Source organism: Trichoplusia ni, chromosome 11 (genome assembly GCF_003590095.1).
Source record: "Trichoplusia ni isolate ovarian cell line Hi5 chromosome 11, tn1, whole genome shotgun sequence".
In the NCBI taxonomy this organism is placed as follows: Eukaryota; Metazoa; Arthropoda; class Insecta; order Lepidoptera; family Noctuidae; genus Trichoplusia; species Trichoplusia ni.
In genome coordinates, this window is record NC_039488.1 from 10,112,673 (window position 1) to 10,136,389 (window position 23,717).

General features: G+C 33.8%; 1 protein-coding gene across 3 annotated transcripts in view; it reads left to right on the plus strand.

Moving 5' to 3' along the window:
- Window positions 1–14,050, plus strand: part of LOC113498645 (serine-enriched protein) — a 34,150-nt gene extending 20,100 nt beyond the window's left edge. For 2 of the 3 annotated variants that reach the window (XM_026878738.1, XM_026878737.1), the window contains exons 4-8: window positions 1,016–1,133; window positions 9,621–9,778; window positions 10,275–10,406; window positions 10,544–10,726; window positions 10,999–14,050. In XM_026878738.1, coding sequence (XP_026734539.1) covers window positions 1,016–1,133; window positions 9,621–9,778; window positions 10,275–10,406; window positions 10,544–10,726; window positions 10,999–11,163 — 756 coding nt within the window. In that variant the 3' untranslated portion in view covers window positions 11,164–14,050. The remainder of the gene's footprint in view (window positions 1–1,015; window positions 1,134–9,620; window positions 9,779–10,274; window positions 10,407–10,543; window positions 10,727–10,998) is intronic. The other variant, XM_026878739.1, reaches the window with a different exon arrangement.
- Window positions 14,051–23,717: the final 9,667 nt, after the last annotated feature.

Here is a 23,717-nt window from a genome sequence, read left to right on the forward strand (position 1 = left end):
CGGAAAACTTTCATCAAAGATACATCCTTTGCATTCCACATTTTGCAAAGAAAATTTTAGCTCGATAGAAAAAATTTCAACGGAAAAACGTATCTGAAAATTCGTAGTAAAACTCTTTTGTTAACGTTGAATTTTTACTGTGTTCGCTACAGAGATCAACTTTCGCGCAGCAATTGGCCCCGATTCAAGAGGTAAAAACAAAATTAAACGGTGTCCTAGGGATCTTACATTTTATCGATTTGAGTATTCGGTGTTCATACTGTATAAATCACTTTTCAATATGCAATGTAGATAGGATTGAATTGAAATTCAATTGAAACTCTTTTTTTTCAATTAATATTTACTTTAAGAGGTTTCGTCACATTTATTGTGTTGCATGACTTGAAGTTTTCTCTTTGGTAAGTAAATTGATGTTGTTTTGTTTTTTATTCCATTTTAATTTTATGAATCCTTGTGTAGCATATAGCATGAAAATGTTTGCTATTATTTCATCACGATTTAAATTTCTTTTAATGTTCGATGTTGTGGAATTATGTAATTATATTTTTCAATTAAATTTGAAGGATAGTTTCCACTTTAATATATTAAAATGAAGACGGCAAGGTAATTTATTGAACGTTCGTCGGTTTATTCGATTATGTTAAACAGGATTTCTCGTGCCTTGAAAATTGCTTTCAACTCATGAATATGGCACTTAATCTTAAGATGTAAATAAGCACTATTTTGTCTCTGTAAATAACTTTTAATAGTTTTGAATGTCCACAGTTTAACTTATAGTGTTCCGTATTATCAAACTACGATTTTTTATGCAGTCTTTCGGCAAATCCAGTGCATACAAGTATTATTTTATGACATAAAACATGCATTAGAACCTAAATTTGATTACTTACTGAAAAAAAAATCAAACTTTGAAAAAAAAATCCTCTATTTTGAAAAATCCTGTAGTTTAATGCGGAGCTCTGTTGACCACATTAAAATTAAATTTTAAAAGTAATGAGTGTCATATTTCGGGCAGCCATCTTCGCAACAGCACCAGACGTTGATCATTGAAGAGTTTGAGCCGGATGTGTTCCGTCAGCTGATCGAGTACATCCACACGGGATGCGTGACTCTACAACCTCGGACTTTGCTTGGTACGTACCTACTGTATATATTTTAATTTTGGTCTTAAAAAAAAACGAGGCCAATGATGACATAGAAGACTTACATCGATATAAAAAAATTATAATCGATAACAGAAAGAGATATAAAAGAAATCAAGGTAATCGAAGGGTAAATAATATATTATAATAATAATAATCTTTATTTTTCAGACAACATACAGTCCATTTTGTTAGTAAAAACACAACTTATAATTATTGTTAGTACATAAAAAGAATTTAACACAAATCGATTTTCACGCCTTCCTCACTACTTATTATGTATCTATTTAAAAAATACATTTCTGATAGTACATCTTCATGAAACCTGGATTGAGGCAATCGCAAAAAAATATCGCAGTCACAACCACAGATATCGCGTATCAAAATAAAAATTTAATCCGATTGAGAACTCCGTTTTTTTTCAAGTCGGTTAAAATCCTTTCAGAAAAATACTTATTTCGTATATATAAGCTATTGGTAAATATTTGAAGGAAAAAGTGTGACCTGAGAGTATTTGAATTGTGATCGAAAGGAAAACGTTTTTAGATTGAACCTCACTGTGTAAATATTTTGATGTAGCTGTGTTTATTGGTACGTAACAATTGACTTGAATTTCAATATGCGTAAGTCTGTTTTTGAGGAAGAAGTATTTGGAGTTTTAATTCATTAGCGTGTGATAAATAGCAGTTACCTTATTAAGTCTGATGGCGAAAATAAGTCGATAGTTCGAAAAAAACATGACTGCTCAAAGGCAAAACAAAAAGAGCAATTTCTCTCAACAATTTTAGCCAGCAGAATCTTTTATGATATAAATAATCATTTTTAGAAAATAAAATAAGTCATCGTAACATAATGCCAACTAAGCTAATAGATATTGAACTGATCACACTGAAGACAAATCATTTTTTTGTTTAACCATTGCGATTTTTCCACTCCGTCCGGTGTATTGCTCCTTTTATACATTTTTGTGGTATGCGTCTAAATCTCCGCCAAGTCATTCAGAAAATTAACCCCTTAATTTAATAACCGAGCGCGTTGCTTAACTACAACGGTTTATGACGTAGATGCCTCCTGACGGTGTTACTAAGACCCAGACAACTTAAAAGTAATATAATATAATATTGTTAGTAACTCTCGAATAACTCTCGAGTGCCTCCTATTTGGCTTACTCTAAATCCAATTAAGTTATTGATAGGTTTATTGAGATTTCAATATCCATCTTCTTGAACCAAAATAAAACTGAGTTTAGCCATTCGACATGAACAAAATGAGAACTCGATTCAATTTCCGATTTAACGAGTAAAAGTGAAGTGGAGCGCGGTCGAGTGAAATTTATTACGAGTGGAGAAAATCGATACCTATTATTTAATAGTCGAGTTGAAGCTGAGAAGAAAATCGAGTAACAATCGATTTGACGTCATTTGTTTTTATTAGCTGCCTATCTCAACAAAAGATTACGTATGATAGAGCCTAAACTGCACTTGTATCTATTAATGCAGCGAATGTAAAAAATGGTAAGCCTTTCAATAGATGAAGTTGTAATCCATTTTTACATGATTTCAGTGATTTTTTCATAGATCACAAGAACTAAGCATTTAGTTTGCTCATGTACCAGCTGGGATGAAGACTTATTCATATTACTACAATTTAATAAACGATCTAAGGTTGGCTGTCCTTGTATTCTAAGTTTCTTTTTTTATCCATTGTTCGATCTGATTCTAAACATCATTAGTATTCTATAGCTATTCTCAACGACTCCAATTCTATTATGTTTTCTTGAGACGAATGAGTGCTTCTAGATTTTATTACCAGACCTTGTACTTCCATCTCTTAAAGTAGAACTGTTGCTACTGTGGAAGAGAGATGCCGTTAGGCGTACTGTAGAGCGCTGTCTCACTTCAACAATGCCAATATTCATTATTAGCTCGTAGTATAGGCACTGAGCTTTTGTTTTGTTTTACAAGAGTTCTTAAGTTTCATTATTCGAATAAACATCACTCAGGTAATTGTAAAAGGTTTATATCTATTTCCAAGGTGATTTTACGGTGAAATTATTTGTTGGAAATAAAAACCAGAAATCGATACATTTTATTTTGACTCGTAGAATTTACTACTAATTTACAAAATATACTGCTGCCAGCCAGTTGGGCCAACCGGTTACAAATCGGAAATGAACTCACGAGAATCTAAAATTGGCATAAAAATTACCCTATGTTTTGATTTTTCCTATAAATAGTAGTACCTTACTACAAACTTCGAAATTAAACAAATCAGAAAAAAATATCAAATTCATCTCTTTCATTCATCAGCTTTACGATTTAAAATTAGAAGCACATCCTCTAATCGTCAATCCGGAAAAGGATTCCGATCAAATCACTTATACCTACACTTTCAGTATCGATCTTCATCATAGTAATATTTACTCATATGCACTGCACTCCCCATGGCGAACATCCCATCCATTAACGTTATTAAGTCCTCATCTTTACTAGATTAGAACGCTGTCCGCTTTCTATCTGACATCGGCAATATGCATAAATTACTCTCGATCGAGCTGTGGTCTCTCGTAGGCGGTACGTCGCCTACGGCGTAGCGTTACCATGAATTCATTGTAATCTTCTGGTCTCTTCATTCCTTTTTAAAATTTAGCTCCTTAGGGGTCAAAGCGGAACTATCTATCACCAGATTATATCTTATAAACTTTTATAGTCAGAAAATTTTCACAGAATATGATGTACGATATTATGCTATAGCGTATTCATATAGACATGAATTTGTTGGGTGTCCATTATTTATGTATGTAGATTTTTTTCTTTGACTGTTTATATGCAATAACTTAAGCAGTGCTTGATTCTGAATCATACTCATCCGGATTTTATGATCAGTTTCTTTCTATGGGAAATACGTGCCGTTACTCCGTCCTCTCCTCCATGCAGACCGTCAACGCAAATGCATTTCAAGTGTGAAAGGTTGAATGATATTTATCTATTTTTGCATTACGCTTAGTATTGCAGTAGGTATATGTATAACCGAGCCTTAGGGTGCATTTCAATTAAACAAATCCGAGTAGAATGGACAGTGATTTAACCAATCTAATTATCCAAACTCCAAGCTCCACTCCAATGTAAATAATGATTGACGTTCCAGTGCGTATCACTCCTCCACTTAACTAACCCATTTAACGAGGTGTAGCATGCAGCTATAGGTCGATTATAGTGCTTATAGTAAATACCAACCTATCTATAATTATTATGTTTGTCAAACCACTTTGATAGGGTTGAAAACCAATTTAACTACGTAATAGCTCCGTTTATAATGTCCTCGGCATTTGACAATTCAAATTCATTTGGTCCCATGTCAATCAAATGTTTACCCGTTTGGCTTGAGAAATTGTGGTTCAATATTTGGATGATGTTATGATTTATTTGTTGTCATCGGTATAAAAAGTATTTTTTTAGTATGTTTCTTATAGGAAAAAAAAGTAAAAAAATGAATAGAAAATTATTGAACATCGAATTACAATAATCAGTAATTTGATAAGTAATAAACAAACTTGATATCTAAATTAATATTAAATTCACAACATAGTTACACTAATTACCATCAAATCACTATTTTCCTATAAATCAAATAAATAAAACCAGGTACAACTTTCTCCCGAACCAAAAATATCATATTACATTGCTTTCCGAAACCCAAAGCCGATTAAGAAATTGATTCTATCGCTAAAGAAGGTGGATTTTATCTCATCTTGTCAGATTATCAGCCTCCAAAGAGGTTCCTAGGTGTAAAGACTTATTAATCGATGTGGTTGGATATTTTGAGATGGAGTAAGTACGTAAAACGTTTAAAATGCCCGTTCAGTCGTGGATTATTATACGAACAGTAGTTGTAAATAAATTAAAATAAGATAATACTGTAAATAATGACAGAATAAAATCACATGCCAATATAAACACCGGCCGGAAACATAAATTACACTACCTGCAAATCAGAAAAAAAAAATGACTTACAGAAACACTTTGTATGTTGAGTAATTCGCCACAAATATGAAGTTATATCACAATTAATCGGAAGCTACATACGATTGACAGTTTATTACAAACTACACAAAAACATTACAACAACACAACGAAAATAACTCACATGTCCTATATTGATCACAAAACTCCATTAGAGTAATTAATTTGAACACCGAATTATCTCACTGCAGCGTAGACGCACGGAGGAAACTAATACAATGACACTTTGGATAAAGCGCACTATGAAATTTTAATTGTAGTTTTTTTTTAATTACATACAAATCTTGTTCGCAAAGCATTAAAGCCAAAATTAATACACCAAACTTTATTTCGCTAAAATATCAAAAACCTTTGCACACAAGAAGAGTTCATTGAACCTCTACTCGCTAACAATTTCCCAGTTGGAAGTACTCATTAGCGACTAATTAAACTTGCAGCGTGTGGCGTACCCCAAACGTTGTTTAGTAAATTAATTTCCTACTACATCAGGCTTGCTGTAATTTTATTAGCATCCACTCAACCCATTCAATTCATATCGACAGCATAGCTGTTGCCAAGCGATATCGGTTCATATTTTAACTGAGATACGGACTCATTCAGGTGTGCATTACCTTGAAGACGGTGTATTGAAGAACTGCACGAGTAAAGTATAATGATGCTTTTGTCAATGTTACGTGGAATGTAAAGACGAATAGTCATTCAAGGATGTCAATTCCTACTACTGTGCTTCTTGGGAGGCTCGCCAGCAGACAGTAATTGCAGCGATGTAATAGCTACACTGTTCATATAACCATTATTCACTAGCTAATCAAAATCAAGGTCCAGTAGCACAGATATTTGGGTTTCAAGCCACGTACCTTTTTCCGTCCTTCCTTTGCCCAATGTCTTTCGATATTGTCACGCATTTGCATATAGGCAGTCGTGATGCTGTTGGCGCTGTCGCTGTTACGAAACAAACAGCATCGCCTAAGCTTATAGAGTTGCTACAAGTAAATAGATATTGTTGTAAAAGATATTAGCTAGTCCAGTGGCTGAGGTCTCCATGCCAAACCCACAGTACGCGACGAAAAGCATGTGTGGTTCACGAATGCTTATCCTGGATGTGGGTGCCTTTGTGCATGTAACTTGAATGTTTGTGAAACCCACCGTGACGGAGGGATTATATTCCTTTGTGTTGAGTCGTTTTCTTGACTTCGAGAAAATAAAAGAAAGAAAATCGAAATTTAAAAGAAGAATTTTTTGCTTATTTGTCTATTTTACTAAAAAAAAAGTTGAACAACATAAGCATATTGCTACGTAGTTACTTTGCAAGGATTTACATTGGTGTAAATCTCTTTCATAAAAATAAGTCGAGCAAAACATATTTGGTCTGAGGACTTACAGCTGCTTGACTGAAAGTGTAGCGAAGCGATAAACATCTGACGTAGCTGTAAATTTCGGGATGAATAATATCCGATGTGTAAGTGCGCCAAAAGGGAAAAATATTCTGAATATCAAATATCATCACAACGAACGATGTGATACACCATCAAGCTTTAACATTATATATTCCCTACAAGTATAAGTCGTCATTCCTATTCAACCGACTTCAAAATTCTCAATTCGTTTGTTGATTATCTCAATTAATTTTTTGTTCATTCTTTTTCATTAAACGTGAAATAGCTGTCATATTCTGCGGTCTAAATATTTTTATCATCACATCAATCAATTTTGGCTCGTTAGTTTTTATTTGAAATCGTTTCTATCCTTTAATGTTAAAAAAATATTATTCATAGTATAATCAACAATATCTCTGAAAATTTGACCGGACGAGAGATTAGATACCAACATTTGAAAGGCTACCGAACACAATCAGTAATAGGATCCGTATATCTCACGATTATCCTCGTTCGTCAGGCACAAAATGGCAACCATGTAAATAACAAGTGCTAGCAAATCACGGAAAGCAATCATGTTTACGATTGGTTTTCGTTTTATCAGCTAACGATTTTATCTTTTTATTAACTGTGAAAGGTCAGTTCCTCGTTATTAAAATTGATACCTGGATTTACGTAGGTATTCTGTAGTCAATAATGTGAAGTACCTATATCCTATTGGAGCATTTATTAAGTATTTATGTATTATTTTGAGTGATATTCTCCGTTCCGCAACCAAGGGGTAGAAATGGAACTGCATATGAGTCCGTCAATTGGCCGTCTGTCTATCCATCTGTCTGTATGTCCATCAGTCTGTCTGTCCGCGCATCCGCCCTATCAGCCCGTTCGTCGTACAGACGTTTGAAATGATGACGGATAATTTTCTTTTGCATATTTGTACGGAAACCTCCGTGTCGTAAGTTCTGCTACTAGCCACTCCACCGTCTTAATTTAAAAAAATACAAGGATTAAATTCATTTAAAATGAAAAAAAAAACAATCATAATCAATCATCCGTTCGATAACTACGATGGCGCAAATACACACAAACACGTCATGTTTATCTTACCTTATCTTACCGTAAACACAATGAAACCACTTAAAGTGTTAATAAACTCGCATAAAGCAAATATGCGTAAACTTTTTTACGTCCGTAAACTCCCTCCGCAACTTAAAGACAAGGATTCCTTTGTTTAATTACAAAGTTTCCAAGTTATTTTCTACACAGCAGACACTTAAAAGTTTCTTCTACTAAAATGTTTCAAAATATTTCGTTTCTTGCCGTAATTAAATGAGTCTTTAATTTTGTTAATAATAATGTGGTTTCTTGATATCATGTTGTAAGTTACGAGTATTGAGTTTGTTAATTATAATTATTTTGGGGTACTTATACTCAAATGTAGAGTATTTTCTACATCGATGTAGCAAATTAATTAGTGAGAAATTTTGAGAATCAGATAAATGGGACCTTACTATAATACCTATATATACCTAAACATGGTTTTATACCACATTGGTTCGTGTATGTTATGATCTTATTTCATGATTTATTTTAACACATTTTATCATTATACAATAAGCGACGCACAAAACAATATTTGATTAAATTTCGCTTCAAATTTCTTGTTAGATAAACGGCTTCTTGGGTCGGTGCTTCGAACTAGGGCTAAAAGCTACAAAATTAAAGGTGTAGGTACTGCGTGGGTGGATTGAATTAGGTACACCCACAGATTGTTTTGTAATTTATAGCTTAAAGTTACTCTTCTGTTTTTATGGGTATTCTTTCATAAATAAGATTAAATGGTTTCACGGAGGGTGAGATGCTCTATGTATTTTACTTTAATTAGAAATAAGAATACAAATTCGTAAAATAAATAGCCTTTCCAAGGCTACAAAGTGGTCTGCCCTTCGCCTCTTTCTCAGGCGTACAGAAGAACCGAAGCAAAACCTCCACAGGACTGAACACTGTCACTCCTTTTAGAATAATTCATAATGATAACATTCTCACGTAACATAAGTTATCAAGGGAGGGTCGCAAAATAAGTGTATAGCAATCATAATCAGACTTATTCATTACTAGCAGTTGCCCGCGACTTTGTCCGCGTGGTTCGAAGATATAAGTTATGACATCTTGGGTTACAATATCGCAATTTTTTTTACGGAACCCTAATATTTTTGAAATAAATTATAGCCTAAGTTCAGCGGGGATAATGTAGCTTCTCAATGGAGAAAGAATTTTTTAAATCGAACTAGAAGTTTCAAAGCCTATTCGTGTCAAACAAACAAACAAACAATCAAATATTTCCTCTTTATTATATTAGTATAGATTCAATAAAAGGATAATTATGTAATGTTAGATGTTTTCGATTTTCTGATCAAATGCCAAGGTTTATACAGGCTTACTACGTAATTATATTCTCCAAATACAACATATCGTACCAAAATAACTTCGGGAATATAAAGCGCGAATTTTGCGTAGGAGGTGTATATTTCTGGCTTCTGTATTACATTGAGTGGGAGGTCTTTGACGCGCCAAGCGTTTGAATAGTATTAATTACATGTTCTTGTGTTAACGTTCATGAATGTGTTTGCTTCTTGATTGGGAACTGTTAAACTTTAGCGAGAACTAGTTTAGTTATACGTATAGCTTTTGAAAGCACCTTTTGTGTCATTTCTTCCGACAGGAAAAAATTACTCAAGTAAAGGACGTTGTTACCGTTATCATAATAATATTTTTAAATAACTGTAACTCTACTGCTGAAATGTTTTAATTAATATGTCATATTTTATTAGCTATGGTACTGTACGAGCTTGGATAAGGGACAATTAAACCATCTACAGTATTGAAAGTGACTATGACGTCCTTAACGATACTGCAAAATAGAAAAAAAAAATATTCTTTGTAAAAAAATCCGACAAATTTTCTTACCAATTATATTTGTAACTTTATTTATTTTAGGACTTTTCAGCCTTTTCAGTTTTGAAAATGATGATTAAACTTTGCTTAAACACGATGATTAAATGAATGTTATCAATTTCCAGGTGTTATGAACGCAGCTGACTACTACGGCCTCGACGAGCTTCGCCGCGCATGCGCCGGCTTTGTCCAGTGCTGCATCACTGTGGACACCGTCTGCGCACTCCTCGCTTCGGCCGAGAGATACATACAGTATAAGTGCACCAAGTCTCTTGTACAGAAGGTCTGTCATGTACTTATAGTGATATGTATGCTTACTCTTAAGACTTGTCTGTCATGTCTTGGCAGTACATGACATTTTAGCTGGCGAATTACACTCACGATACTCAGGAACCTACATAAATGGCCCGAAAAGTGAACAGAAAAAAAAATAACGATAGAGCCTGAACTCCAGAAAAAAAGTTTAATGAAACTAAATAAAGTGGTGAGGTGAAATTTTTTATGAAAAATTATTTGGAAAGATAGCCATCCTCCTCACTTTAAAACAATAATTGCTTAGGTAGCCTTAATTATTCTTCGTTGGTATGCATTTGTTGCGAAAGCGACAACAAAAAATAATTATATTTAGTTAGAATTCTAGCTGTTACGTCGTCTATGAGATACAGAACTCTAAAAGCATCTCTTACAAAAATACCTCCGTCTGAAAACCGATCCTTATTACGTAATGTGTCTAGCCAATGTTTTATCAAAATTAATCTAACTAACTTTTTAATCTTCAGGTCCTGGAGTTTGTAGATGAGCACGGTAATGAAGTATTGAACCTTGGATCTTTCACGCTGCTGCCTCAACATGTAGTCAGACTAATACTAGCTAGAGACGAACTGCGAGCTGATGAGTTCACTAAATTCCAGGTAATATCATTTAATTATATTGGTAACCAACAAATTGGGATGGAAAAACACTAGTATTTGAACAATCTTGTACAATTTTTCTATTTAAAAGAGTACCAATGATGTTTTTATGTAAAAAATATGTTAATTACTTTCAGGCGGCGCTCATGTGGAGCAAGAAATACTGTGATACGAACCAGAATATGAACCTAAAGGAGGTCATCGGCAACTTCTTGGAGTACATCCAATTTCACAAGATCCCCGCCAACGTGCTCATGAGGGAGGTCCACCCGCTGGGCTTGGTGCCCTACTCCATCATCATGAACGCTCTCGCTTACCAGGTGCTGTTCCGTAGTCAAATTACTTCTTTCCTCTTTAATAGGGTCTTCTGTATGCCGTTCATTCGATCCTTTACTTATTTCTGTAAGCAGCCACTTGTATTTGAAGAACAGGTTTAATGATTTCTGTTTAATATTCCAACTACTGCAATCTTTCTAGACCTATATTGAAATAAGCATGTAGAGTCGTATTTGTGCTTCTAATTTGTATTTTTCTTCTTATTGTTGTTAGAAGTAGTAGATTGAATAGAACGCTGAAACCGCTGTTGTTGCAGGCAGACCCGGCCAGCGTAGATCCAGGCAAACTCTCTCCGGCGCGAGTCCGACGCGCCGGCCGCTCAATGTCCGTGCAGTCTTCGCTCGATCCCTATGGTTCCAACACCACCCTCTCCTCCACCGGCTCGAGCGATGTTCCGTCGTCAGACTCTCGGCACAACTAACGCGAGGGGAACCTCCCCCGTCCCGCACCCGAACCTACCCCTGGCCCTTCCTCAGCTCCTGTCGCTCCTATTCCTGCCCCCCCAACGGACAAGCCGCCGGAGAAACTCGGACTTTTCTCCTCCATTAAGCGTGCTGCCAGTAAAAAGTTCGGTGATAGACGTTCCCCGACACCGAAAACGAGGGAACCCCGATCAAAATCGGATTCCATAAAGCACGCAGCTCTAACGAGACAAGTCTCTGAGACGGTGGCAGCGTCAGGAGACCCAACGTTCGAGCGATGTAGACCGAGGAAGCGTGATAGTGAAACAGAGTTTCCCGTGCGAAAGTCCACTTCAGAGTTATCTGAGAGTTTTCCATTTGTTAGGCGTGCGCTAGCTGAGATAGAAAATGGGCTAAATTACTTCAGGAGGTCAATTGCTTCAGATACTACTGAACCAAAACCTCAATTATTGAGAACTGAGCCAGTGGTTGTGGTTGCGGCAGCGGAGGATGATGAGGTACCGATCTCTCCGCCTCCCCCTATGGGATTGAAGGAGCGTCGAGGTTCACGTGGATCTCCTTGTGCTAATCTGCCTCCGTTAATGTTGCCCCCGGCTACCCCGGAACCATCACCTGGACGATTGTCTCCGAATAGACTATCGCCTCAAAGGCCATTGGCACCTAAATCAGCTCCTGTAGTACAGACACTACCGCAGCCTCGTCGTACGAGGACCCGATCTGAGATGCCGCCGGAACCTCCTCCGCGGTCACCTCAGACCCCACGCCCGGCGTCAGTCTCTCCAAAACATACTTTTGCATTCAAAATCGTACTGAAAAAAGTGGAGAGCACGCCGAATACATCATTTGATAAGCCAGACCAATGAGAGTACCTCCTCTAAGCGCGGCCGTTGTTACACGGTGGGGTACTCGAGGTAAAGACGCGCTTTTCTCCATTTTCTAGAACAGCTAGCATAGATTAGTTAGCGGCGAATGCACAAAGGCTCGCCAAAGGATATTGTATTAACAAATCAATGACGCTTCGGAAAATTCTTTGTATCTTATGAATTGAGGGGCTGGTCCTCTGGCTACAACGTATCGAAACTGTGACGAACTTACGATTGTATATTATAATGAGACTATTGAAATTTATATGGTTCTTATACTTGTTGTTAACACTACACGATGAAGATTTACTGATGAGTGTACAAGTGGTGTGTAAAACTTCGTGTGAAGATAATATTTTGTGTGATAATAATGATGTATGTTTATAATAATAATTATCTAAATATTAAAAGAACTGGTTGCTGTGTATTTTGATATACGTCAACCTGATGATAATGATTCCCTATTTTACGAGTATCATGAATGTGTATCATATCTCTTAACATTTGTCTGACGAATGACTTCTTGACTATGCTATGCATGTACTTTTATACGATCAAAGACACGGGAAATGAACAGTTTATATGTATTTTCGATGTTATACAAATTGTCTGACGTAAAAGTATTTTTATAATATTGTATATAAATGAAGATGTTTGTTGTTACTTCGATAGCAGGTTAAAAATAGTAATATAAATTTCATTTTAACACTTTTACCATTACTGAAAGATACATATCCAAAATATTTAACAGTTTTCAACACAGTGATTTTCAAAACGGCTATTCTTTCCAGGAACAGTATTGAGAGAGTATTTATAACGTAGCCGGTGAATTTAGCGAATTTCAGAACACCGGTTATATAAAAAAGATTTAAGAAATCAAGTACGTATAAATACTTTTTCGATGCTGTGCCTCTCTGGGGCTTTTGTGAAAAAGCGCGTAATTGTTCAATTTCAAATATTTTAAAGACGTATTTTACTCATACACATACAAATCTTTGAAGACATTTTTTTTCAAGTTCAAATATTTTAATCGACTATGTATTCAAAGACATATAATGGCACAATAGTTGTTGTGATTTGTGTGAATTGATAATTGTCTTGTATGAACCCTTTACAGATAGATAAATCCATTGAATTCTGGCTTTTCATTATTATATCAACAATTTTTCTTGACCTGAATTATTTTATCACTTTATGCAAAATATTTAGGTAGAGTAAATGCTTGAATGCATCCTCTACTGGTAGAAATATAGGGCATGGTTTTTATTTGCGTTCAGTATAAGTTGAAAATGAAAATATGGTTTTCGAAAAACTTCTTTTGTAACTGTTTTACCTGAAATATAATTTAAAACAGCCAGAATTATAGTATAAAATGTGTCGTTAAATAAACATACCGGTGTGTTATTTTCCCTTTATCAAATTAATGTATAGATAGGTAATTCATGTTTTTTAAACAATTCTAAATCAGTGTTCTGTATTATGTAAGTGATGTATTCAGTCGCCTATAGTGTCCGATTACGTTTTAAGTAATAATTAAAATACCAAAGAAGATAAAGTTCATTACATTTAATTTTATAAAGTAACTATTTGTTTTATGGGGCTTTGCTGTGCAGGTTGTGCTCACTTTGAAGCAAAATACTACAGCTCAATTCACGCCTTTCCATTAAAAAATACTTCAAATATCTCTAAAACGCAGGTCTGGGTTTAATTCCTGTATACACAACTCAGTATGAAGAGATGAACAATAATGGGGGCTATGTAATTTTACTAAGGCTACGAAAACGTAGCACTAAAGTATTCGTAGCGCTACGAAGCTACGGCGTAGCACAAAGGTATAAGTTGTTACACTTCAACTTACTTTTGAGTACTTAGTTGGACACTATAAGCTAAAGTAATTAAGTTATGCCATATCGATGTCGACTGGAGCTGTACCAAGCTGGTTGTTGTACGAATATTGTGTTTTTTCTAAATAATATTATTATGTAAATAATAAAAATGTGGTCAAGAAAATGTTCTTGCTATATATCGTATTTTCATTTTCCCTGTCTTTATTGTACTCCGTTGGCATATTCAAGTTAATTTCAATCGGATAGACGGATAGATAGTTTACACTTAGTTTCCATTTTTAACTTTGGAAAACTTAAAATAAGTATTTCTGAATTAGACAGATTGTTAGATCGTAGCAGTGTCGTAGCTTAGACATTAGCTCTTTTCTTGCAATAAATATAATTTTCACAATACAGGTTCTGTCTACTATAAATTATTGGTGAAATAGTACCATTCATAGAAACAAAATAAATACATACGTGTGAAAATAGTTAAAACGGAATATTAAAACCATAAATTTATATTTTGCCAATTCATACATACACACGTTTCTATTTCCTCAGAGCCATCTAGTTGTCTACTGATGTAACTTTGACACACCTTCGCAATCATATTAGTTTTGCACAAAAGCAACAGATGGCGCATACCTAAGTTTTTGTCGTTTGCGTTGTCTTATTCTTTACAACATAACCATTGAAAATAAATGCAATCAGTCAACCTTTTATGTTTAAACTTTTGTATAGCTTTAACGTAAATAGGATATACTCTTTAATATCTGCCATTATCCTGGATAATATCTCGAAAACTAGAAAAACATTTTTAGTTGAGTTGTTATAGTGGCAACAGAACATCGGTTTCATTTTTCTCTTTTGATACGGAACAATACAAATTAACAAGTGAAAGTTTGACAGTTTCGTAATAACATGTATTGATGTCAATTTAAAGCTATCCTTTGAAAATCAATCAACGTCTGACAAAATGAGTCTATTGCTGTAGAGATCAAAGAGTTTATTACTACTTAGCTGTAATGAGGGGTGAAAGAGAAAGCACTCTACATTTTCCATAGCATGTCTCGTTTTTTGCAACTTCTGGAGTCCTTCTTTGAGATTCTGCAATTTGTGTACTATTGTGTGGTTTTTTTTTGTGTCGGTCATTATTGACCACTCACATAAAAAATTGTTTGTATTGATGATGAATTGATTGAGTTACATTCATTTTATCTAAAGGTCTACGTCATTTTATTTATTAATTCAGTTATAAAAGGTACATGTTATTCGTTTTGTGAGACACTGTACCGTATAGTGTCTCAAAACAGAACACACTGTTTGTCTGTGAGATCAAAGATATATAAACTTAACTAGGTACTTATTTAGTTTTTTCGATCAGAATTTGAATATTATTTAGAAGACGCTTAATTGTTAAGCGTAATAATGAACAAAGAGTAATATAGTGGTTTCCTAGGTTTACGCGAATGTTAGACATTGAAATGAAACTTCTTTTACGGATTTTATATCGGTTTAATTTTAGGTTTTAGTTCCCGACGTTTCGACACATTAGCAGGTATCATGGTCACTGGCAGACTGAGATGGCGTTCGTCTTGACAGGGTAGAACGAGCAACATCTCCTGTCCATCCGTAAAAGTAGTTTTATTTCAACAAATAGTAACTTCTTATCGATGGGGCTGAAACGTAAGATTCCTTTTTTTAGAAAATGGGAAACTATTTTTAAAACTTGGCACTAGAACACTACAACACACTACACATCATAAATATGGCACTTAACATAGAAAACCAAGAAAAAATAGAAAAAACATACACAATGAAAATAAGGAAAATCCCAAAATAATTAAAACCAACACGAGTAATCTTACTCATTACTCAACATAATGAAGTCACACATTCATTCATTTCATGGTATTTTCTCCCAAATAACTACTCCGTAAGGCACAGCAGAATATACTCCCAAATAAAATATGGCGGAAAAGGAGACCCTCAATTTATATAAAGACGGTCTTCGGTCAAGCCCCTGCTAATGGGAAAGGGGAAGAAAAAACTAAATTACCAGTTTGAATTAGGGAATAGGAGCCAATTTATATCACAGAATAAATACTGCCCAATAGACTTAGGCAGGTTTTCACGAGGGCATTTGAACGCGATCAAGTGTATATATTTTCAGCTTTTTGGAATATGTAATTGAGTTCATAGTTTGTTGTCGAGGTAAAAAAAAAATTCACGTAAACGATCAACGTTCACATGCTCATTGTATGAATGAAGAAAGAACTTAAAAAAATACCTAAATTCGATCCACTGGTAATGCTGACGACAGCTCGATGGCCGTTGGAACTCACGAGTAACATCAAATTAATAATATATCATCATCAGAGTGGAGACCACGAATCGGCAAACGCAGTGCAAGACTTCCTCCAGCCCGATTGACTGATGATATAAAAAAGGCTGCTAGCTCGGAATGGATGTACAATGAAGAGGACACACACCCGGACACAACACCCAGTGTGGCGCTATTTATGGGAAGCCTTTGTCCAGCAGTGAACCGCGATACTCTGAATTGATTGATTAAAATTCGATTCCGGCTAAGGCAGTCCCGAAAAACGAGTTTTAATATAACAAAAGAAATCACCCCTAAGAAATTGATAGTTTATCAGCTCTAGGCATTGGATTTATCTACAAGAGACTAATGGAAATCTTTTGAAACTCGATCCGTGATAAGCTTTTAGTACATTAGCACTTAGGTATTTGGAAAACGAATTTTCTTTACTACTTTTCTAGGTGTAACGTGAAAAGTGCCAGTGTGAGTTTTCTTTATTTGAGTATGATCCTTTGGGTCAATATTTATAAAGGATAAAATTTATATATCATTGGAAAGCCTACATTACGTGTATTGCGTGTCTAGCTGGTTTAGAAAAGGTTGGTAACCAAATTGACTTGACATAACTTTCATTATTTTGTTTGTGGAGCCTTTTCAAAACTGTTTAGTCAGGTTTCAATAGCATTGCGGCAGCATACACTTTTTGGGTAGTGTACTTTTGTATTTTGTTTTAGAATTGATAGTTTTTGCAATTTATAAAGGAGAGCACTTGATATGACTTTGTATTTTCTTATTTTCGTTTAGAATTTTGACGGCATTGAATTTATGTCATATTATCATTATTTTTTTCTCCACACCACCTCTTGGTTGACCCTTTTTAACGGAACCCGATAACCAAGGTTACGCTTTATGTAAATTTGATGGATGGTCTTCGAACTTGTTTTATTTAAGCCTATTTGTAAGAATCTTTCAGTGTTACAAACACGAGCCAACGATGCATTTTCCGTTTATAAAAACCCCGAATACTATGTATACTATCCAAAGTTTATAACAAAATACACAAAAGCGAATCACCAATGAAAATTGACCGGACATAACAAAACAATATTTACATTTTCCGTAACTTCCGTGCAACTCACACACAAACGGTTTTAATTAATTAAAACGTGCAACACTATATAACGCTTACTTTGTTAAATTACTGAAAATTGCCATATTACAATTTGCCTGAACGAATATTTAACGAAACACACGACACGGCTGGTTGTTGACAATTAAAATAATTTGCGCTATTCATTGGCCTATCAATTTAATAAAATAATATTGTTCTATGCATTTTGGGACTATCAACAGTAGTTTGTTCTATCTATACTAATATATAAAGCTGAAGAGTTTGTTTGTTTGTTTGAACGCGCTAATCTCAGGAACTACTGGTTCAAATTGAAAAATTATTTTGTGTTGAATAGACCACTCATCGAGGAAGGTTTTAGGCTATATACCATCATGCTGCGACTAAAAGGAGCGATGATACAATGGAAAATGTGGAATAAAAAAATTAAAGGATAAATATTCAACTTCGAGGGCTTCCGTTCAAAAATTCCTAACTTATATCTTCTAACCCCGCGGGCAACAGCTAGTCTACAATATATTCTTAGGTAGGATCATGCGATTTGAAATACGATTAGTAAGACGGTTACATAAAGTTTTTTTGAAAAGCGGAATACATTTTTGTAGAAATCATATTGACAAAATTTATGTAAAATGTATTTATTTTTCGGCCAATTTTGGGGAAACCGTTGGGAAAACACTGGGAAAGTATTTTCATATTTTACGTATATTTATTGAAAATTTACCAAAAAACAGTAGAGGTCCAATAAATAGCACATTTTACTATCTTCGTTACCTATCTACAGCAATAGATGAGCGAAGATGGATAGAATATATAAATTCGATAGAATAAAATAAATTCAATAAATATACATTTAATATGTATGATAAAGGAATCAGCTGCTTATCTACCCGAACTGGGTGAAAATGTCAGGAGAAAGAAAAGGGTTTGAAGGGTCAAGCACAAGACGTGTTTGGGTACTCCAAATGGAAATATACCGATTTCCCAAAGAGGATTAAGATTTTCTTGGAATATTTAAGTTACTGGTGTTTCTGATGACATAAAATAATGCCAGGAAAACTCTTATTTTAATTAATAAAATTTTCGTGTTCAATTTTCATTATATTTTTTATTGAAAAGCCTTTTTGTACACATTAGCTAAACTAGAGTCTTGTAATCAAAATAATATTTAACTGTAGTGTAAGATAGAGCAGAAAGAGACACAACTGAGAAAACGTTTTGTTCCTCGTTTAAAAGTTAATATTTTTTTCAATTATTAGAAACAAATAGTAATTTATATTGCCATATAATTAAAATCAACTGTCTGACAATAATAGGCTGAATCCCATTTTCTTTATAAAAAAGTGGAGTTCTTGCGAAAATTAATTCCCACAAAAAAGATATGCATACAAATTTGTAGGTCACTTTGTCCACAAACCAGGGTTTGGTTAAGCACCCTTGAAAGTGCTAACGAGGTACCACAGATGAAAATCCACTTTTATTCAACGTCACAAGAACTTTGTCTCTATTTTAAAAACTGAATTATAACACAAAGGGAAAATGTCAAGCTTTTGTTTTTAATTGAGTGACGTTTCTGGTTAGTGAAGTTTTGTGGAAGCGGTTAAGGGAAACATGTTGTTACTATTTTTTAGGGTTTTTTTTTCATATTTAACAATGTTCTTGAGTATAATTTATTGAAAATGGTAATGCATGACTTGACCCTTTTTAATCTTTTGCCTTGTTACAATTAATTCTAGTAAAAGGCTTTTCAAAGATTTAAATTCATTTTGCTCTTCCAAGCTATTTTTCAGCCTACAAAAAGTTAAACAAAAGGTTTTCTAAATATTTTTATATGCTGACTTAAATGTCAAACCTTTGTTCTTTGTATTGAAATTAGGTTTGTAAAGGTTACAATAACAGATCAAAAGGTAATAAGGGTCACAATCACACTCATTTTCAAACTAGACTAAATGATATGTGAAAGTTGTGAAATATAAGGGAAATGTGGGCAAATCTACAACAAATTAATATGAATAGCAATACTAAAACAAAAACTGGGGTCAGATAGCAAGCAGTTGACTGCTAATGCAAGCGTGAGCAATCAACTGCTTTTCACATAGATTTGCTACCTGCACCTCGACACGGGCGATAACATTTGGCAGCAAGGTGTGTTTTTCCGTCACTTCCGCGGACAAATCCCGACCAAATGACTATGTTGATTGAAAATGACATTTATTTATTTCTAATTAAAATGTTTTTTGGTAGTATGCCTAAAAAGGTGCTTAAGAAACTTTAAATCACGGATCTAGTAACCCTAGTTGTGAATGTCATTCCCATGGAAAAAGAACCGTCAAGAAACTCTATAGGTTACTCTCATAATCAAAAACTTGTATAATCTTAGCTGATCTGAAGAACTTTGTTCTGCCTTGCATATTTGTGAATCAAGAAACCAAGGAAACGATATAAGGCTCTTACAAGTTTTGTATGAAATATTTTCTAACATAAATTATTTCCTCGTTTCACATGTGGCAGTTTTCTCAATTATTTTCCACGCTTGCAACATACTCGTGGGGTGTTATGCAGGAGATGAGAGGATTTCTTGTACACCTAGAGAATCTTTGTGTCGCGAGCTTAGAAATATATGAGAATTATATTTTGTTTATGGTTTAATTTTGAAACGGAATAAGGAAAACGTTACGAAATTCAGTTGCTTTATAGTTGTTAATTTAGTACGATTATTTTCTAAATTAATTTGTATTTCTGTTCATTTTGTGTTTTTTTTTTTGTATTTCCAATGTAATTCGTAGTGTATTTTCAGACAAATATTGGATGAAATCGATGAAGAGTTAACATTGTTTGAATCAACGTTAATTCTCCATTATATACCTATGTATAGTGTATTACCCCAGCCCTTATATACTTTTTTATGAACTGTCTATCGTCTGGCTCCCATTGTGTATTGGGAACATATAACATAACATAAAATAAACAGCTAGTAGTCTTTAACTAATTCGCAAAGAAAAATAAACTACATAAACAAATATCATAAAACTACAAGACACCTAATAATGTTCAGAGAATATTTATAGAAAAACTTATTAGTTTCGTACATGGACAGTAAAAGTTATGATTCAGTATTTAATTAGACCCGAACATACTTTTATTACTGGCTGTAGGTCATAAAAGTGTCTGTCAACCTCGTAAATGATAGATGAGGTTTATTTTCTGTTTATTAGATCTTAAGTTAACGAAAAAGTATTGTATAGTACCTATATTTATTATTTATTTTACTCGTATACATCAAATTCAATCTGACCGAGTTGTATTTAAACTAAGGCCTCTTTACATGAATTTTATGTTAAAAAAAAACACAAGACCATGAAATCAATTTTATCATACGATTATTTTTATATCTATTAGTCAAATTTGTATGTCGATGTATTGAAATAGAACGCAAAATATGATCGAGCTGTATACCTCCTACAATACACTGCTCTCCTTAGATGTTATGTTACCACCAAACAAGCGCTCATAATATAACGATTCTACACAAAACTGAGATCGGGCAACATTGCAGATTTTAAATGCACGTCTATTTTCAGAACAGCGGCACCGATGCGCCGAGACTTGAGTTTTAGAGTATAGAGGAAATAGGTCGCATTATAAAATATGTAGAGAACATATCTGTGTTAACACTTTGAGATGTAGAGAATCACTAGGGAGAAATGAGTTGTTTTAGATTGGATGGAATGGTTTCTAAATGTTTTGATTTCAATTATCATTATGTATGAGTAAAATATAGACTTTAGTATGATCGGTGTTTATGAAAGGAAATGAAAAGTGAGAGGAAGATTATTACACTGTATTTAACGATTTTTGCATTAAGGAATTCAATAAGTAGGTACATGTGGTAAGTACACAACCCACGTGGATCACATTTATGTGATCCACGCGGATTGAACTAGTGACAGGTCGCAATCAGTGGGTTTGGCTTAGTGATTTTTATCACTTGGCGATAAGTGCAATTATAATATTTACACCTCCAGCTTGAAAACCAACTTGATGTTTCAAAGGTAAAACTACACTTGAAGAGAAACACAATACCTACATATTATGTACATTCAGGAAATACTCATTAAAAAAAAACTAAGTCGATAAAAATACCCAGAATATAAAACAAAAGTCTTTTACTTAAATCAGGCTACAAAGGCTAGTGTACACTTTTTCAATATCAAAACACAATTTACATCACTCAAATTCATCCACTTTTCACAGCTTTTAAGTACTCTTGCTGCGAGAGAAGACACCTAGACAAAATCCGTGCCAGATAAACAATTAAAAGACGATATAATCCAATAGAATATCGTAAACTAATTTATGCAGTGTTCCTTTGTTGTCGTTCCTCTGTAGGGTATAGAAAAAACATTATACATTCCTACACTGTAGGTTTATCAAACAAATGAAATTAAACTAGACCTATGCAAACATTGAGGTCTGAATTTCGCTCACTGTTACTGCCTGAAAAGGTTGCTTTATTACGTGTCGCGCAATAGAAAAGCAATAAATACATTGTGAAGTACGGAAGACAATACAAAACTTGCACTCCTGGACTCCATAGATTTGATTAAAAGATATAGCAGCAGGTATAATGTAAATACTATTTTGTAACATTATTATGACGTCCTCACCCATTAAAAACCTTAAGTAAATAACAAACAAATTATTAACAATATTTTAAAATATATGAAAAAATTCCAAATAGATAATTTTGTTGTTTCAACGGATAATAATTACGACGGCAATCATTGCGCGTATTTTGCTATGCCACTCTTTTGGCTTCATAAGTAATATGTCAAAAGGAATGTTTGCCAGTGCATAGCTTTCATTAATGATCAAATATCACGTTACAGTTTTGTTTTAGTCCCCGAGAGTTAATTAGAAAAGGATGGAGAGGGATTTTTTAATAACTCGGATAATTATTGCTGGCTATTTTTGTCCCTTACAAGTTGAGTTTGGGAGCATTTACTCTTGTAAATTGAACTTTATTTCGTTGCTATAAGGAAGTTTCTAATACGTCAATTTAATTTTTAAAGTTTGGTAATCTCAACTTTTTTCGTAGACTCTTTTCATTAACTGAATAAGATGTTAAATTGTTTTAAACAGACTTAGTACACAGCAAATATTTATGTTTCAGTGTATTTCAATTAAGCTCGCAAAAATACACTTTTTAAAAATAAACAGTCAGTGTTAGAAATTCCTTGTTGCTAACCAAATCAAAGATCCGAAAATGCATAACTGAATTTCAAAACAAATCTTCTTTTGTTAAAGAACTGTCTTCAGAACAAGTAAGCTTTAATCACACAACGAGATAACCAACATTTTTTACGTCAAATAAAACAGAACTTCAAGTTATAACTACGGGGCGTCGTCTTACTAGCGTCGAGAAAAACATCAAGGAAGAAAAACGAGCTGCTTGCTGGAGGAAATTAAATCCTTCATGTTGTTTGGAGACAAGATTCACGTAAATCCACAGGACTGTAGAACGTAAGGGAATCCACTTAGAGTTTATTAAATTATTTGTTTACTTGTGAGGAGATTTATTTCACACGTTATTATTATCAGCCTAATAATACTTATTACAATAACTCTATAGATGTTCCAGTACTTGGCATAGCTCTTTGGGGAAGGTTTAAGTCATTGGTGACTACGCCAGCTTACTGCAGATTGGTGATTTCAACTTCCAATACTTGGAAATTCCAACATTCAAAACTTCATTTAATACATTCATCAATATTGGTACAATTTCCTTGTAAATGAATTTTATAAATAAAATCGCCGTGTCTCCACAAAAATGCATAATCACACTGATTTCTAAACTAAATGTTTTGAAAATTCAGTTATATATACGAATACATGAAAAATAATACTTAAAAATTAAAATTTTAATATGAAGAGATCACATAAACGTTCAACATTACCTGTAACGTAAAACGCTTAATTAAAGATTTTATACTTCATTAGGATTAACTTTTCTTTTTTAGTTATCCTGTTATATATTATAAAGTTTATCATATTATAGAAACAATAATTTCAATTTGTAACATTCATCACAAAGAAACTGAGCCCTAAATGAGGCAATTTTGTTTTAAACAAAAAACAGGTTTTCAGGTAAATTACTTCTACTTTTCATTTCTTTTATTTCGTGTGACATTAACAAAGCAAAATTATTACTATTATCAATTCATTGTAATCAAATTTTAGTATCCATTATAACACAAAAACTGTATTATTCTCGAAACAGTTGGAAAATAATAGCCATATAATTCACAAAACAGGTGAAAAATTAACAAATTATATAAATAAATATAACAAAAGAAACACAGATGTTGGTTTTTATTTGACCAAATTGTATTCTCTGCGTTTTGTGTGA